This window comes from Podarcis bocagei (genome assembly GCF_964188305.1).
Source record: "Podarcis bocagei genome assembly, chromosome: 14".
In the NCBI taxonomy this organism is placed as follows: domain Eukaryota; kingdom Metazoa; phylum Chordata; class Lepidosauria; order Squamata; family Lacertidae; genus Podarcis; species Podarcis bocagei.
This window is the reverse complement of record NC_138139.1, coordinates 29930854-29949085: the sequence shown is the minus strand read 5'-3', so window position 1 is coordinate 29949085 and position 18232 is coordinate 29930854. Positions and strand designations below refer to the sequence as shown.

At 52.9% G+C, this 18232-nt stretch overlaps 1 protein-coding gene across 1 annotated transcript; it reads left to right on the top strand.

Moving 5' to 3' along the window:
* The first annotated feature begins 5519 nt into the window (after positions 1-5519).
* On the top strand, positions 5520-16724 carry UNC45A (unc-45 myosin chaperone A). The gene is made up of 20 exons (XM_081170263.1): positions 5520-5576; positions 5656-5823; positions 6456-6492; positions 6611-6786; positions 6946-7038; positions 7700-7867; positions 8848-9016; positions 9172-9342; positions 9426-9597; positions 10521-10821; positions 11781-11875; positions 12157-12298; positions 13844-13984; positions 14269-14396; positions 14703-14769; positions 14884-14997; positions 15100-15215; positions 15341-15458; positions 15538-15693; positions 15832-16724. Exons 1-20 carry the CDS (start codon positions 5562-5564, stop codon positions 16108-16110), a joined length of 2826 nt encoding a protein of 941 aa, XP_081026389.1. The 5' UTR covers positions 5520-5561; the 3' UTR covers positions 16111-16724.
* The last annotated feature ends 1508 nt before the right edge of the window (positions 16725-18232 follow it).

Sequence of the window (18232 nt, the reverse complement as noted above, 5' to 3'; positions counted from 1 at the left end):
AATGGATCCAGAGCAACTTTGGCTGGCAATTTCCCTTCCCACCTCCGGATTCAAGTTTGCAGTGGAAGGATTCAAAATGCAAAGGCATGCTGGAAACTTCATGCTTTTTTCAGGGCAAAATGCTAGTTTTCAGCCCAGAACAGCCATTTCAAACTGGATAGGGAAGGGGAACCCCCTCTGCTTCTTTTTGCTCCCCTTCTCTCTGTCCCAAGAAAATGGTGGCCAGGAGGGGGTAGGGATTGGGGTGGGGTGGGAGAACAAGCAAGACAGTGACAGAGTGTGTCTACTGCTGTCTGTACAGCCAGGTGGTTTAAAATCTCTCCAGTGGTTTTTAACATTTGTCAAGCGGGTGCCGGCATTCCCACTTTACAGGTGGAAAAACTTACTGTGCTGTGATTTGCCCAAGCCATTCTGCCCAGTGTTGGGGTTCAGCACTGCCACTCCCTTCCCGCCTCTAGCCATTATGGCTCAATATGAGGGAATCCCAAATGACACCCTGTAACCCCGAGCAGTGCATGGGATGTTACCTATTATTAATCAAATTTATATATTGCTTCATACCTGGGGGTCTCAGGGCGGTTCACTTGAGCAACTGGCTAATTACCAAAGGTTAGGTTTACTTGGGGTTAGGGGAGAGAGATGTGGGAAGGATATCTCCCTGGATGCTTTCCTTCCCCCCAGGTACAGCTGTTAAGGAGGGCCTTGCTCTGGCTGCAGGCACAGAGGGCACCTGCCAAGACTGCAGCCCTTGCTGGTGATTTCAGGCACCAGTTCCCTCCCCTCTTGGCAGCTCCTGCCTCTAGGGCACCTCGGGTTGTCATGGGGACCAGCATCACCAAAGCTCAGGCAACTCCCCAGGAAGGGACAGAGGCAGCGCCTGAGAGCTGCTCTCTCTGTCCAGTGGGCATGCTGGTCACTGCAGAGCCGTGTTCCACCTGCAGCACTGATCCGGCACCAGAAAAAGTCTTCCTGGGCATGCTTTGAACAAGCTGAATGGTCTCTAGTGGCTCCTGGATGGTTGCTTCTTGCTGCACAATGGGACAGTGGATAGAACAGCTGCATTGACCCCAGGATAGGAACCAGAAAATGCGGCTTCCCTTTGTGAGGGGAAGTGATCCGTGTCTCATGGGGCAGGCACCAAGGCGGCCAGAACCAGATTGTACCTGGGTTTGTAGAGACTCTGGCCAGAAGGAGAGCAAACTGATGTGGACATCAGCTGCGGAGAGGCTTGGGCTGTGATAGGTAGGCTGGTTCCATGTGCTGCGGCTGCTTTTTGATGCTTGAGATGGGAATGGCACCTTTGAGCTCAGGCGTTGTGGGGTGGGTGGCAGCCCCTGAAGGATGGGTGAAGGAGCAAGAGGTCACATGTTGTTTCCTTACCTGTGGTGCAGGGTCTCAAGTGGGGATCAGGAGGGGTGGCAGGGCAAAGGTAGGGCTTCCTAAGTCGACTGGAGCACCTGTCAAGCAGCCAGTCTCTCATTGCAAGGAGCAGTGCCTGGCAAGCTAGCAGCTTCTTGGCCTCAAGCCTGCTTCCCCTGCCCCAGTCAGTAGACAGGCAAGAGGACTCATTTCTCCTTGCAAATGTGCTCAAAAGGTGAGAGACACCACACCCATCCCATCCCATGCTTTATTCCCTAAACTCCTAGTATAAACAGAAGGCAGGAGCTCTCAGTGAAGGGCCAATCCTGCAAGAAGTGTGAAGAGGCACCCCTTACAAAAAATCATGCTGGGAGCTCTGTGGGCTTAGGCCACTGGCAGGGAAAGCAGTAAGGGAGTTCTCAGGATGTGCCTCATGGGGTTTTATGCACCTCCAAAAGGAAAGAATGGAAACTGGGGGTAGAGCAACCGCCTTTGCACATTGAAAGGTCCCAGATTCAATCCCTGGGAGCAGCTCAAGGGGAAAAACAAAAAGGTCAGGTAGCAGGCAGTGGAAAAGGTAGAACTGCAAGGTCATCTGAATCATTAACTGGAAGCATGACAGGACATAGGCAAGCATGCACAGATCCCACCCTTAAAAGAAATATGGCCAGTTAAGAGAAAAAACAAAGCCCTAATTACAAACCTTTCTGAAAGGACTTGTGCCAGCTTTATGAATGATTAATGCAATCTAATTCTGATTGCGGTCAATGAGAAATGAGGATCTGAGCAGAACTCCTGGAAATGAAGTATGGAGTGGTTATGGCCCAAAACCTTTTGGGGGAGATACCACCAGGGATTGAGCCTGGGACCGTCTGTGTGCAAAGCCTGAGCAGTGGTCCTCCATTGCCTTCCTTCTCAGTCAGCTTATTCAGAGCAGAGAAGGTCCCTCTGCAACCCACATCTGTGATAGACAACAGGTAGATAATTCACACTTAAATGCAGTCTTCAGTTTGGCAGCTCCCTCCACAACGTTCAAATAACATAACCAGGAATGAGTCTAAAGGGATTCTCTATCCAGTTACTTCTTCAGTTTGACCCAATGTTTCATGTCCCAAAATTTCACAATAATGGATTTTTTTTTAATGGACACAATCAATGTTTTGATTCTATAGGGCAGCATCCAGCAAAGTGTGAGAATCTCTGGTTTAATCACAGAGCTCCCTCCTCCCTTTCTTCTCCCCATGCACCCCCTAAATCTGTTCCAGAATCCCTGCCCCACTCTGAATAGTATTAGGAGACAACACAGACAGAGGGAGGGGAAGTTCCATTTCACAAACGGGACAATGGAACCACACATAATCTCTCCTGAAGAGTCAAACCGCTGCATTGGTAGCTCTGAAGTGACCTTCCATGGAGCCCAAGCCTGGGCAGTGCATACAGAGGTCCTTATCTCCCAGGTGACAAGACCACCCTCTTGGCCTTGCTGATGTGGTCCAAAGGAAAGCAAAACATTTGGCACCAGCTTGGCTGCAAGTGTTGCCAGAAGCAAGTGTACGAGGTGCCATTCATTCTTTGTAGGGTTTACTCCTTTTCTTGTCCTGAAGATATCCCACAAGGCAGTAGAGGTTTAGGATCAATGTCTTCCTTCTCCTACGTAGGCTACCTTCCCAGGTTGACGAGCCACATCTGACCCTCACTCCCTCTACTACAGCATGTGCAGAAACTGCCTCCTGACTGTTGGACCCACTACTGGTCTCGTACGCTCAATCCGCTGGAGCCTGTCTTCACATGCAGGGAAAGTCCTTAACTCATGGAGGGTTTGAGACCCATCAGTTACCCTCATCAAAAGGTGTAGCTCTAGACAATGACAAAACCCTGAGTGTTACAAATGCAACCAAGAACACCAGTGGCACTGTTAGGAAGCCAAATGCAAACTTTTGTTGCCTACAGCTTGGGGGTTTCCCACAGGGTTAGGGTTCAGCACCTGGTTGGCTACTGTGAAAACAGGATGCTGGCTAGATCCAGTAGGCTCTTCTTACATTCTTACAGTAGATGAATATTATCTAGCCCAGTAAAACCCATACCCAAGAGAAGTGCTCCTGGATTCTTGGCTGTTTGTTCTGTAGAAGCCTGCCCCCTGCCCCTGCCAATATGGGATGCTGCCCAGAAAGTGCTTGTCTGTCTTTCCTGATGTTGAACACAGCAGGTGCCTGGATTCTGAGTGGAGGCCTGCCTTGGCGTAAAAAGCCCCCTGGGCCTTTCTCCTGAGCTGAAGACCCCGCTGGGGAGGCTCCTGACCACATCGTTTCTCCCCACTACTAGGCCAAACTCTGGCCCCTCCCATTAGCCAGGTCGCTTCCCTAATGGATCTTCCCTGCCCCCAGCTTGGCAAGGTCCCTGCAGAGGCAAGCCGTTAAGTGCAGCCTGGCCTAATGGCGCAGGGAGGTGCTTGATGGTACCCGGTAATGGATGCGGGAGCCAGGCAGCTCTGTGTGGTTTCTTTGCTTTCCCTCCCTAGGAGGAGACAATCAGTGCTGCCTCAGCCTTCAACACTGCTGCCGCTGCCGGGAAGATGCTGCTCTTGCCCTGCCTGCTGCTGCTGGCCTTTCTCAGGACAGGTACCTGCATCTGGTCTCCCTTCTCTCCCTTCCCCACCAGCACAGTAGCCCCCCAGGAGCTCCAACTTGCCGTGCCAAACCCACACTTTGAAATTGCAGTCTCTATAGTCTCCCAGGGGCTTCTCAGCCCATGTGCAGATCTGCTTCGAGCAAGACTCTCACTCTCAGGGGTTTCAGGGCCACCCTAGAGCTAAGTAAAAGCCCTGTTTGCAGGGTGCCACTTGCTCTGGGGTGTCCCACCAGCTGAAGGAAGGAATCAACCTAGGATCCAAGCATGTTGACAAGGAATGATGGGCCTGTGTTTGTGTGCATGACAATTGGAGTGCGTGCATGAATGTGTTTGAGACAGAGAGTTAAGCTTGTGTTCATAGGCCAGTTTGCCTGCAAGTGCTCTGCTCAGTTTCCCAGTCAGTATGAGGAAAACCTTTCCCAGCTCCTTGCATCTTCCAACCCAAGGACAACTTCACCAGACAGACTTCTGTGCGTTGCCAATGCAGATCTGTCTGATCGGAACTGGGTACCCTCAAATCCCTTAGCACAGAACCAGTCACTTTCAGTCTTTAGTGGGTTTGGCTTTACTCTTTATGGGAAACAAATGTCCCTGGACCCTGGGTACTGGTTGTCTGAGGTCTGATCTGGCTCAGGGCAGGAAGTGGTTCTCCTCTAGCAGAAGTGTCCGCGACTTTGCAGCCTTTTTTATTAGGATACTTTCCCTCGCTGTTCAGCCCGCTTCCACAGGACTGCCAACCACTCTATAGCCAGGCGACCGAAGAGACGCTGAAACGGCAGTCCTGGGCCTGCCTGCCCCCTCCCCGGGGTCCTCCTGTATGGGCTTTCAGCAGGGCTGGAGCGGCAGTATCCTCCCCCCTCCCCGCGATTCTCCCGCGAGCCCCGGCAGGGAGGGCAGCCCCCCGAGCACCCAGCTTGTTCCAATCGCTTCCTCTTTCCAGCTGGTACCCAAAACGTGCACCTTTGCGAGGGCTACCGGGACCCCGCCGGGCTCCACCACGCCGGCTTCTACTGCCCACGCCTCACCGACCCCCCGACCCACGCCTACTGCTGCCTGCCTGCCGCCTCTCGCCGCTTCAAGTCCTGCTGCCCACGGCCCGAATTTGAGAGGCTCCGCGGCAATGCCTCGGCTTCTGCTCCGCCAGCCGCGCCCCGGTGAGATGCCCTTGTGGGGGGACGGGGGGGCGAGAGGGGTGTTGGGGGTTCCCCTCTTCCTCCCGTCCTTCCGTCTGAGCCCGCTTTCCCTCCACAGGAGCCCGCTGGGGCCGCTGTTGGGCGTGGGGCTCTACGGCTGCCTCGTCCTGGCCCTCATGACCGTCGACTTCCTTCACTTCTACCGCCTTCACCAGCGCAGCTTCCACCGCCTCCTCCACCGACGAATCCTCGGGAGGTGCCCCTGCAAGAAACAGGAAGCCGGCAAGAAGGCACGCGGGGCGGGCGCGGCGGGAGGTGGAGCAGCTCCGCTCCCGGGCCGCCCGGTCTCTTCTCCGCTGGGCGCTCCAAGGGAGGCGCTGCCAGCACGTGGGTCGGTTAGGGAGCGGCTGTCGCGCTCGCGTGGCGTCACTAGAGCGCGCCATGGAGGAGACGGCGGTGAGTGGGGTGGGCGGTGGGAGCCCAGCTGACCCCCAAACCGAATCGCTCATCCACCCCGCCCCTCTTATCTCCGCAGGTCCCGGAGCTCCGCCGGGAGGGCAACGAGCTCTTCCAGACAGGCCGCTATGAGGAGGCGCTGGCCGCTTACACCCGGGCCCTCAGCCTCTGCCCTGGGGATGGCGAGGAGCCCGACCCGCACCGCGCTGTCCTCCACCGCAACCGCGCCGCCTGCCACCTCAAGCTGGTGAGTGGGGAAGTGGGGAAAGCGGGAGGGTTGCCTGAGTTATGGGAGCCCCCCAAGGGGCAGTGCCAGCCTGCCTACCTGCCGCTCTCTTCTGCAGGAGGAGAAAAGTTGGACACTCCTGGGGAGATTCTAAGGGATTATTGTCTTTTCTTCTCAAAATTCTCAAGTGACGTAGTACGCATCAGAAGGTAGCAGGCATTGTGTGTGTGTTTTCCCCTAAATGGCCACAGAGCTTCCCTTTGCCCCCAGTGTCAACGTTTCTGTGCATCTCTCATTTAACTGTGCTGAGCCCCTTTAGGTGGACTTCTTTTCACCCTGCTGCTCCTTAGAAGCTGAGGTGCCTTTATGCACAGTCAAGGGGAGCCCTCGGGCCTGGCTGTCTGGCTATGACGGACTGAGAAGACAGTGGCCATATAGTGAGAGGCCAGCCTGATGCCTTGCCTCCTCCTTCTCCTCCTGTAACCTGCAGAGAATTTAGGATTTGACAGATGTCCCCCAGAAAGGTGGTCAGGGCTGTCATTTTCAGCCTGAGCTCCTCTTGAGTATTTTCTTCTCCCCTCACTCCCCCGCCCTGCTCCCCCGCTTACATCTCCTTTCACCAATGCCTCTCTGGCATTCTGCTTCTTTTGCAGGAGGACTATGTCCAGGCAGAACTGGACGCTTCTAAAGGTGAGCTGCAAGGGGTGTGGTGGGGTGGGGGATTACTCTCCTTCCAAAAGTCTCTTTCTCTGCAGAAGCTGCCTTTTTTCTCTTTGCTGCCTCTTAATACTTTCTTGCCTGTTTGCAGCTATAGAAGCTGATGGGCATGATGTGAAGAGCCTCTTCCGGCGCAGCCAAGCCCGGCAGAAACTGGGCCGCTTCGACCAGGCCCTCCTGGACCTGCAGAGGTGTGTGAGCCTGGAGCCCAAGAACAAGGCCTTCCAGGAGGCTCTGCGCAACCTTGGCAGCAGCATGCATGAGAAGGTAGGAGAAGCATTGGGGGAGTGTGGGCATTGCCAGGGTAGGCGCCTCCCTTGTGGGGCAGCCTAGCTCTCCAACCAGGAAGGATTCTGGGCTTCAGGTGTGTACTGGGCTTCTGAAGTACGACTGTGGGGTTTCTCACCAACTGCCTGTTTGTTTCAGATGACAGCCATGTCCCGCACAGACTCCAAAGTGGAGCAGATGTTTAAGTTGCTGCTGGACCCTGAAGAAAAAGATCTGGACAAGAAACAAAAGGTACCCCTCTAATCAGCAAGCAGGTAGGAGGTGTGATGTGCCCTGATGAAGAGCAATTTTAGGTGTGCTGCAGCTGTACATATATGGGATGCAGTTGTAGAATTAGGCAGTCTCCAATTCTGTTTTCTATTTCAAAATGCAAGTTTTGCATTTCCAAATTTGCCTGTAGGCAAAAGCCAGAGGGAGGGTTTCTGATGCCTGGATCAGGATACCTGAGGGAGGAAGGGAGGAGGACTTTGAGTCATTGTACCGTAACTTCCTTTTCCGTGACTGACAAAACCAGAATATATTAGGGTGGTGCTTATTTTAATACGATCAGTCTCAGTCTAGAGTGATTCATTCTGTCTCATGGGATTTGTATACCGCCCTTCATCCAACAATCACAGGGCGGTTCATAACATCAAGTCATCCTAATGTTGATGGGCGTTACAGTGCAGCAGCACCTGGAGGGACTCTGCAGGCTTCCCAGCTCTGCCCAAGGAGGAGATCCCCACCCCCATGGCTCTTAGAGAAGCAAGGACAATGGAATTATTATGGGCCAGAATCTCCAAACCTCTCCAGCTCTAAATTCTGGGTGTGCCCCTCCAACAGCTGTGTGGCCTGATGGGGAGCGGTTAAAGCGAGTCCCTTTGTCCAGCTAACTGGCTCTTCTCCTGTCCAGGCAGCTCAGAATTTGATTGTTTTGGCTCGCGAGGAGCCTGGTGCTGAGAAGATTTTCCAGAATGACGGAGTGCGCCTCCTGCTACAGCTGCTGGATACAGGTCGGGCAGACACGGTGCTAGCAGCTGTGCGAACCCTCACTGGCCTTTGCAGTGGGCATCGTTCTCGGGTATGTCCACTTTTTAAGATGAAAGCTTCTTCACTCTTTTTTTTTGGGGGGGGGCGGTAACAGGTTCAGTCCATTTGCTGACAGGTTATGCATAAAACTCTCTCCAGAACCTGTTGCTTCAAGGGCATGCCACTTCTCTGAGGGTGTGTGTGCCTGGAACTTGTCCCTGACCTTGTACTGCATCTTTGAAATGCCTCAGGAGGTCAGAGGCAAACCAAGTGGTCTCTTCTGTCCCCCTCCAGCACAGAGCCAGGGAGGGGCTGCAGAGGCACCCGAGCTTTCTCTGCCTCTGCACCTGCTTATAGGTTGCAACACCATCCACCTGGCAGGCACAGACTTGAGTTTCCGCCCATGCTTCAGGCTGGGGAAGGGGATGGAATCACCCCTCCCTCTCTGCTGCTCCAGTGTTGAGAGGAAACCTCGGGCTTCCTATTTGCTGGAGTCTGGCTAACCACCAGTGGTTCACCAAGAGTGCTCCCCAACAGTTCCTTGTCCAGTGACAAGTGGGGTACTGCAGGGCCTGATGTTGTTCAGCCTCTTGGAATGGACACCCTCCAAGTGGTGGACTCTCCTTTATTGGAGGTTTTAAAGCAGAGTTTGGATGGCCTCTGTCAGGGATACTTTAGCTGTGATTCCTGCATTTCAGAGGGTTGAACTGAAAGGCTCATTGGGTCCCTTCCGACCCTACAAGTCTATGATCACTTCCCGTGGTGGACAGAGGGCTAGCAAGACTGTTGAATACATTCTGCAAGATAACCTAGATATTCCTCTAGTATAAAAAACCCCCCCTTGAACTCTGTCTCCTTGGGTAGGTTTATGGGTCCTCAGAGTTCCTACTGACAAGCCACAGTTGCACTTGTGGAGTTGCCTACTAGGCAGGTATCCAGCTCTGCTCTGAGCTATGTGGGGGAGGTAACTGGTTCTTGAGAGACAGGCCTGGATTCCTCCCCAAGTCTCAGTGGATGCTGCCCTTCTTTCAGACTGCAGTGATCCTGGCTGAGCTGGGGCCCCAGCGCCTCTTTGCTATCCTAGAGATGGAGGACGAGCAAGTCTCGCTGGCAACCTACAGCCTGCTGCAGGTTATGTTTGATGCCCTCAAGGAGGGGCTGCAGAGGGATGTGCGTGGCAAGGAGGAAGCTGTGGTCCTGGGTGAGTCTCTTGGGTGCCTCCCTGCTGGGCTCAGCATCCACTTTGTGTCGTGCCAAGCTCATCTTCGTGCTGATGCCTTGGGTGGAGCTGGGCTGCGAATGCTGGCCTGGAGAGAGGAGGCTCAGACCTCCTCAACTCTGATTCTGCTCCTGTAGATACATCCAAAGAGCTGAAATTGCTCCTCAAGCAGCTGCTGGAAGCCCTGACCCGGGAGAGCATTTCCTCCTATGGCCGGGACAGCATCCTCAACCTGCTGATCAGTGTGGTGCCCCGGAAGTCGCTGAAGGACCCCAACAACTGCCTGACCCTCTGGGTCATTGACCAGGGTACGTCTAGCCCATTCCTGAGCCCCTCCTCTTCCTGGCCTGGGTCCCTCGCCAGCGCCAGTGAGCATGTCTGTCCTCACTAGGTCTCAAGCAGATCCTGGAGGTGGGGGGCACAGTGAGCCACAGCCCCGGGGGCCTGCGGGTGACAGAGAACACCCTCATGAGCGCAGCCGTCCTCCTCAGCAAGCTCTATGGGGACCTGAAGTGTGACGGGGAGCGGGAGAATTTCCACCGGCTCTGCGAGGACTATGTCAGGTAGGCCTGTGACTGACTCGGGGGCTGCCCACTGCTGCTTCTGGTAGGGGGTGCTGGGAAGGCATGGGGGGCAAATGAAGTGGTGGGGAGTGATGCTCAGCGCTTAGTTGCTGACAGACATCGAAAGCGTCATAACAGCCCATCAGCTTGGCCAGAGACACCCAGTTACTGTAATTCATGTACTGGTTGCTTCAAGACTGGATTACTGTAGTGCGCTCTATATGGGGCTTCCCTTGCATCTGATCTGGAAGCTGAAGTTAGCGCAGAATGCTGCAGCTTGATTGCTGAAAGGAGCAAAAACTTGTCAGCATATAGCACCCATGCTCAGAGATCTGTACTGGTTGCTGATTTGCTACCGAGACAAGTTCAAAAGGTTACTATTAGTATGCAAAGCCCTTAATAATTTACCTGTGAGACTGCCTTAACCCAGATATGCTCACTCAACCACTTCCATCTGCAGAATTGGCACTGTTCCAAGTGCCATATAATACCCGTTCTGCATTTATAATAAATGGATCTTCTAGTGTGATGATATCAGGCAGGCGCCTTCATTCTACTCTTTTTGACGTCTACTGAAAGCATTTTTGTGTAGGCAAGCCTACCCATATATTTAAAATGCTGGTGTGCTTTTAGTTTATTGCTGGTTTTAATTTTTAGAATGTGTTGTTTGTACTAATAATCTTACTGTTTCTTTTTATAAACCACTTTGAGGTTTTCTACAATCACGTGATATATAGATGTTATGAAATAAATACATAATAGTGGGTGGGAGGAGGACTTTTGCTGCCAGAAGGTGCCGTTGGTTGATCTCGGATTTGAGACTCCAGCCTTCTTTCTGGTGCAGAGCTTGGGGTTTCAGCTTTGGAATGTCTGTGGTAGCTTCCTGGCTGCTCCTGACGGGCCGCCTTTCCTTCACCTCCCAGGGGCTGGTTCCAGGACCATGGCGTCCCTGGGAAATTGCGGGCCATCCAGACGGCCTCCTGTCTCCTGCAAGGCCCCTCCGAGGCTGGGAACAGGGTGCTGGAGCTGAGTGGCATCATGGAGAGCATTCTGGCCTTGTGCGCCTCGTCACAGGAGGCCGACCAGCTTGTGGCCGTGGAGGCCCTGATCCATGCTGCCGACAAGGCCAAGCGGGCCACCTTCATCACTGCCAATGGGGTGACACTACTGAAGGAGATCTACAAGCACAGCGAGCGCGACAGCATTCGCATCCGGGCCCTGGTGGTGAGCAAGAGGCAGCAGATCTTGGAGAAGGAGGGAGACATTTTCTGGCTGCAGTGGGACCCAACACTGTTCCTCTTTTTTATATATATAAAAAAATTATTAAATTTTCCAACATACATTTATAGTATCCAATCTAAATTTATCACATATTTTCTCTTTTAGACTTCCTTCAACCTCTCTGACAATCATCCATTATTCAAATTTTGAAATACGCATTTCCTAATTTTATATTGCATTTTATAAACCTTCACACACTTAGTTTTCATCAATACAATAGTCCTCTATCATTTACAGAACTTCTTGAAATCCCACTAGCGTTATTTTCAGATAGTCTGAAAATTTTCCCCAGTCTTCAATGAACTTTTGATCTCGTATATATCTGATCTTTCCTGTTAGTTTGTCCAGTTCAGCATACTCCATCAGTTTCATTCTCCATTCTTTGAGCGTCGGCAGTTGTTCCTGTTTCCATTTTTGGGCCAATAATATTCTCGCTGCTGTTACTGCATATTGGAAAAGTTTACAGTCCATTCTATTTATTTCATTTCCTACTATTCCTAGAAGAAAAGCCTCTGGTTTCTTAACAAACGTATATTTCAACATCTTTTTCATCTCATTATATATAATTTCCCAGAAGCCCTTCACCTTCTTACAATCCTACAACATATGATAAAATGTTCCTTCTTTTTCTTTACATTTCCAACACTTATTACATGTTTTATACATTTTTGCCAGTTTTACAGGTGTGATGTACCATCTATAAATCATTTTCATAACATTTTCCTTTAACACAGTACATGCCGTAAATTTTATATTTTCATTCCACAGTTTTATCCAATCATTAAACTGTATATTATAACCCAAATCTCTGGCCCAAACACTGTTCCTCTTCCATCTTCCCAGACTGAAGGAAGTTCTGGGGTCAGGTGGCAACTGCGGCACATCATGGTTTCTCTTTCCAGGGCCTCTGCAAATTGGGCTCGGCGGGGGGCACAGATTTCAGCATGAAGCAGTTTGCGGAAGGCTCTACCCTGAAGCTGGCCAAGCAGTGCAGAAAGTGAGTGAGCGCTGCTTTCTTCCCCCATGTCCCAGGCGCTTTAGCCTCTTCTGTGCCATGTGACTGCCTTCCCCTTTAGAAGGAGGTCAGGCTGCCTGTCCCTTTCTCAAAATCTTGGGAGCTGGTGGGAGCTGATGGATGACAAGAATGAGTCCCTCTGGCAGCTGCACAACAGACCATGCCCCACTGAAGCCTGGGGTGGTGGGGCTTCCTATGCTCCTTGCCCACTAGGGTCTCAGCTGGTAGAGGCACTATCATGATTCTCCTTCTCCTGCTTCCAGGTGGCTGTGCAATGAGGCCATCGATGCCGGCACCCGCTACTGGGCAGCTGAGGGACTGGCCTTCCTCTCCTTGGATGCGGACGTTAAGGAGGAGCTCCTGGAGGACAAGGCTGCCCTGCAGGCTCTCTTCTGGCTGGCCAGGGTGAGGTCCTCTTCCAAGAGGGAGGGTAAAGTGGATGGGTGGGTGGGGTACCTGTGGGAGGAATGGGCAGCTGGGCATGTCCAGAGGCTCTTTTTGCCTCTGCCTTGTTTATGTTGAATTTCCCTTGCTTAGGAATAGCAACCCAGCTGTAGTATATGGTACCCAGTAATTTTTAGAATTGTAGAGTTGGAAGAGGTCCCAAGGGTCATCTAGTCCAACCCCCTGCAATGCAGGAATTACAGCTAAAAATCCCTGACAGATGACCATGCAGCCTCTGCTAAAAAAACTTTCAGTGAAGCGGGAGTCCACCACCTTCCGAGAGAGTCTGTTCCATTGTCAAACAACTCTTACCATCAGAAGGTTCTTCCTAATGTTTAGTGGGAATCTTCTTTCTTGTCATTTGAATCCATTGGTTTGGGTTCCTACCACTGGAGCAGCAGAAACCCACCTTGCTCTGTCTTCTATGTGATAGCCCTTCATATATTTGAAGATTTAAGATGTAAAATGCTGTTCTGTAGCAAAATTTCCCGAGTCTCAGTGAAGTGTCTCTACTGTACCACTTCAGATCCATAACTGGAGCTTCACATGATGAAATTCTTCCCCCACTTCAACAGCACCCAAGAAGAAAAGGATTCCTCCACATAGGAAATGAGTGTTTCGGAGAACCCTTTGCCACAACACACCTCTTCTCTGTGTGTGAATATCTTGTTTGTGCGGAAGCATTTTGATTATATCTCCCCGCAGTGGGCTCTGTACAGCCCAGAGACATGCTGGTTGCCTCCAGGAGGACCAGCCCAGGGGGGTAGAGTTGGCCCACCAGCCCCTTTAGGGCTTTCAAATCCAGACCAGGCTCTGGAGCAGGGGTTGGCAACTTCTGGCCTGTGAGCCAAACTTGGTCCACCATTTTGGGTAAGCCATGCATGGCCACCTTATGTTAGGTGGGGGGGTAAGGGGGGGGCTTCAAAGGAAGACTTGAGAGCTTAAAGGGGATTGCTCCTTTGCTGAGGCAAGGCTTGTTCCCAGCTTCTCATCAGCTGATCAGCCTTGCTCAAGTTGGCGGGAAAGTGGATTCCATTCAGGAAAAACTGCTCCTCCTAGCACTGCTCTTTCAGTCTCCAGTTTCCAGAGGTTTCAAGAGCAGGGCAGGGCAGCTCCCAAAAAGCCTTTCACACAGCACCATGCTGTGCTTTGAAGTCGGGAAACTGAGGCTTTAAAGTGCAGCATCACCATTACATCTGGTGATTGACAGGTGGGTGGCCCCACCTACCTGCCCAACTCAGTCCGTCCAGGGGTGCAGAGATGTTAAGAGATCACTTCTGATCAGCTTCTGGTGTTCTATGGCTGGGCTGTCTTCTTCTGCATTAGCTGATGCTTCTGAATAGTACTCAAGGGCGCGCACACTTTACTTTGCCTGGCAGTAGCCTAGTCTTGAAGTAACAAATGCACAAGTGGTGGCCCTTGGTCCCAAAGAATCATGAAGATCCCGACTTACCACCTTCTTCTGCTTCTTTGTCTTTGTTCCTGCCGCCGATCTGCTCCCCTCAGTCAGAGAACCGAAGCGTCCTCTTTGCAGTGGCCTCCACGCTGGTGAATTGCACCAGCAGCTACGACCAAGAGGAGCCTGACCCCCAGATGGTGGAGCTGGCGAAGTATGCCAAGCAACACATCCCTGAGAAGCACCCAAAGGTGAGAGTGGGGAGAGGAGTGCCCTGAGGGGGCCAGTGGAAGCCTTCTAGCAGGCTGGGGTGTGTGTGGCTGGGCTTGGCTCCTCTGCCCTCCTCAGGAATGTTTTTTTGGATAATGGGGAGTTGAGGTTGGAGTGGGAAGCTTTTAGAAATTTGTGATGCAAAGACCACAATTGTGTGAGATGCTGGTGGATGGAGCAAGGAGGGTGAGAGGAGGAGTAGGAGGTGGATAATAGGCATCCCACGACCTATTCTCATCCTCTCTCTCCATCTCTTCCTGCCCAGGACAAGCCAGAGTTCGTGCGCCAACGTGTGAGGAAGCTGCTGGCTGCCGGTGTGGTGTCAGCGCTCACCTGCATGGTGAAGAGTGAAAGCCCCTCCTTGAGCCCTGCCTGCCGGGAGCTGATCTCCAGGTGAGGCCAGCGGCCACAGGCCTTGACCCCTGTAGAGCTTTCATAGAAGGGAGGTGACCCAAAGGGTCATCATGCCCAACCCCATGCAATGCGGGTATTGCTGTTCACAGGCAAGTCCTCCAGACCTGCTACACAGAGGAGACATGCTGGCCTTCTTACCTGTGGGTTTCTGCTTAGCCAAAGAGCTCAGAAAATTCAGTCAAGCCAAGATGACGCCTTCCTGTAATCTCAAATTGATGTGTGTTGTGTGTGTATGGAGAGAGTGTTCTGGGTCCCACATTCAGTGCCTGCTATTGTGTGCTTCAGGGTGTTCCTGGCTGTCGTGGAAGACCCTGAGGACCGAGGGGCTGTGGTGGCTGCTGGAGGCGGGAAGGTGAGCCTCACACATGCCTACACACCCTCTCCTGTTTGGCTTTGCCCTGCAGCAGTACTGGGGCATCAAGGCTTTTCACAGTCAAGCAGAATATGGATTTTATTCCACCACTAGGCACTCATCCCTCTGGCCCTGGAAGGCACTGAAATAGGGCAGACGAAGGCTGCGCAGGCCCTGGCTAAGATCACCATCACCACCGCCCCCGAAATGGCTTTTCCGGGCGAACGGGTCAGTGTGGAGTGAGGGCAGCATCACAGCAAGGCAGTGGATGGGGTTGGGTTCCCCTTTCCTCTCCCCCCCACCCTGAGCCTTTTGTCTCTCCTGCTGCAGATCTACGAGGTGGTCCGGCCCCTGGTGGGCCTCCTGCACTTGAACCGCAGTGCCCTGCAGAATTTCGAAGGGCTGATGGCTCTCACCAACCTGGCGGGGACCAGTGAGCGGCTCCGGTAAGGCTGGAGAGGCAGGCAGGCAGGCTGGCCATCTCCGTGGGTCCCAGCCCTGTCCTCTGGGAGGGTTACGTTCCTTGGAGGCAGGGGCCATTACCTTCTCCTGCTGGCTCCTCCTCCTGCAGGCAGAAGATTGTGAAGGAGAAGGCCGTGCCCATGATCGAGGGCTACATGTTTGAGGAGCACGAAATGATCCGCTTGGCAGCCACTGAGTGCATGTGCAACATGGCGCTGAGCCCAGAGGTGAGCAGGGGTACTGGGCCACCTGGCTGTGCTGGGGCCCCGGGAGGTTTATCTCCACTCACATCTCTCTTTTGGGCAGGTCGGGGAGCTGTTCCTGGTGGAGGGCAGTGACCGGCTGAAGCTGCTGGTCCTGTACAGCGGGGAGGACGACGAGAGGCTCCAGCGGGCAGCTTCAGGGACACTGGCCGTCCTGACCTCGTTGCTGCCCCAGATCTGCTCCCGCATCCCTCAAGTGGTGAGTACCGCCTGGAGGGTGGGCTGAGCCCAGCAGCTGCCCACTGGGCATGGCAGACCTTTGGAGGGTCTCCAGGAACTGGGTGGATGCTGGGTTTCCTTCCTGCTTGCTAACTGACCTCTCACTCTCTTTCCCCAGACGACTCACTGGCTGGAGATCCTGCAGGCCCTGCTCCTCAGCCCTGCCACCGAGCTCCAGCACCGCGGGGTGGTGGTAGTGAGGAACATGGTGGCTGCTGACAAGGAGGTGGCCGAGAAGCTGATGGAGAGCGAGACGATGGAGATCCTGTCTGTTATGGCCAAGGCCAAGGACAAGCCCCAGATTGCCCAAGTGGCCCAGGAGTGCCTGGCGCAGGCTGTGGCTTATGGCTTGATCAAGCCCAACCCTCCTGCAGTTGCCGAGAAGGAGGGGGACTGAGAGCTGCCCCCCTCCCAACCTGCTTGGGCACACTGCACTGTCGCTGCTGCTGGGCACAAGCACCAGGGCACAGGAGGGAGGGGGCTTGGGGCTGCTGGGACCAGGGGAGTGAGCCACAGCGATTGCTGCTGGCACCCTTCAGAGCCACAGGGGCTGGTGCCACCATTTTGTGGCACAGAAGGCAGCTCCAGGGGCTGTTTGGCAGCCTCTTGGTGCTCTTAGGTGTCTCTCACCTAAAGGAGGGTATCGCTGGGCTGCTGCTGCCACACACCTTGGCAGCGCTGGTGGTGACGGGTGGTGGGCTCCCCAACTACCCCTAGGCTTGGGGTCACGGAGCTGCTTGTGCTGCATGGCTGCCTTTGTTTAATTTCCTGCTGCTGGAAATCACAGCCTTCCTGTCCCTCTGGAGTTGCTCCTTCATGGTCTGAGGCTGCAGCTCCTGAGGCCTCCTCCCCTCCCTTGGGGTAGGAAGAAACTGCCTTACTGACAATCCATTCCTCTTGCCCTCTGTGGCAAACAGGACCACCGTTTATTGTAAGCAAATATGATGTGGGAAAGAATGTAAACTGTATGAAAAGATTATGGGAAACTATACAGATGACTTTTTCGGTAAATCTGATTTCGTGTGTTTCTCAATATTGCATTGATTGAATGGGGAGGGAACTGAACTAGGCTGTATGTAAATTGAGGGGATGGGACCCATCACCATTTAGGGATATGTCTGACCTCCAGAGTGACTCAGGCAGAGGGAGAAGATGATCAGACCCCTTCCCACTTGGACCAACCTCCCTCCCACAAGGAAGAACAACCAAGCCCGTGTCCTATGGTGTTGCTAGGCCCAGGAGCGAAGGCTGAAGCACCCTCCCTCCTGCTTTACATTAAACTCTTGAAAGCAACCACTCACTTGCCATGTACTAATAGATGGCATACTTTTGAGGGTTTTAAACTCCCCCCCCCCATTTTACTTTTAAAAACCAAGCGGGGGTGGGATGGGGGCTTTGCAGCACATTCATAATTCAGGCCAGCTGCCTTTGCACTTTAAAACTGGGCCTGGAGCTGGTTCTAGGTGTCATGGCATGAACTGTCATTTGCAGGAAAGAGTAAGATACAGTGGAACCTCAGGTTGCAGACATAATCCGTGATGGAGGCACGTCCGCACCCCGCAGCGTTTGCATCCTGAAGCGCCGCGTCTGCACAGGTGCTGGCGCGATTTGGCACAGCTGCGCATGCGCAAAGCGTGATTTAGCACTTTGCACGCACGAGTGGCAAAACCCAGAAGTAACCTATTCCGGTACTTCCAGGTTTCCCGCGGTCCACAACCTGAAAACCCGTAACCTGAAGCGTCCGTAACATGAGGTATGACTGTATCACCTCATATCACCTCATGCGTTAGGGAAAGAAAGATTTTCGTTTTTAACCCTTGAGAGAGCCATGGACCAATTTGATGTGGGCGCAACGGGTTGCTGTCAGGTTAAGTTTCTCAGGTGATCTGGAGGGTCTGCCATCCCACAGAGGTTTTTGAAACTTCAAAAGAATGAAGAATCCTTCAAACTCCTTTGCAAAGAAAGCCACAGAAGTGCTCCTGGTTCTCTCCACTAGCTGTTTTCTTCACTAGCAATACCATCAGCAGTAGCTGGGCAGAGGTACTTCAGCCCCCGGCCCCTCTCCTGCCAAAGCAGCACCTTTTGCCAAACAGGGAAAGGGGACCTGGTTTCAGGCTTGCCCTGGTTTTCTGTGGTCCAGCTTCACCAGCTGCTTGGCAGTAGTAGGGGCATCATAATAGTTCCTCTCTGCTCCTGGTTTGAATTATTTAGGATATTCTCTCCACAGCTTCATTCAAGGTAACACATGTAACACAAGCATCAAGCTGTTTCTCTGGTAAGGGGCAGGGAAGAAAAGCCTTGAGTGATTTTAATAGCAGAGTTAATGTGCACTCTTAGGCTTGCCTACTGAGCAGGAAGCCCAGGGGGACATAACCCAGGTAATTATCGCAAGGACTGTAGCCGTATGTTGAGGAGTTCCTTCTACCACTGTCTTTCTCAGCTTCATTGTACTGGGGTGGGGGTGGGGAGGCAGTTACTGCGCTCCTGTGTGCCTGCTCTTGGGGCAACCTGGGTTGCTT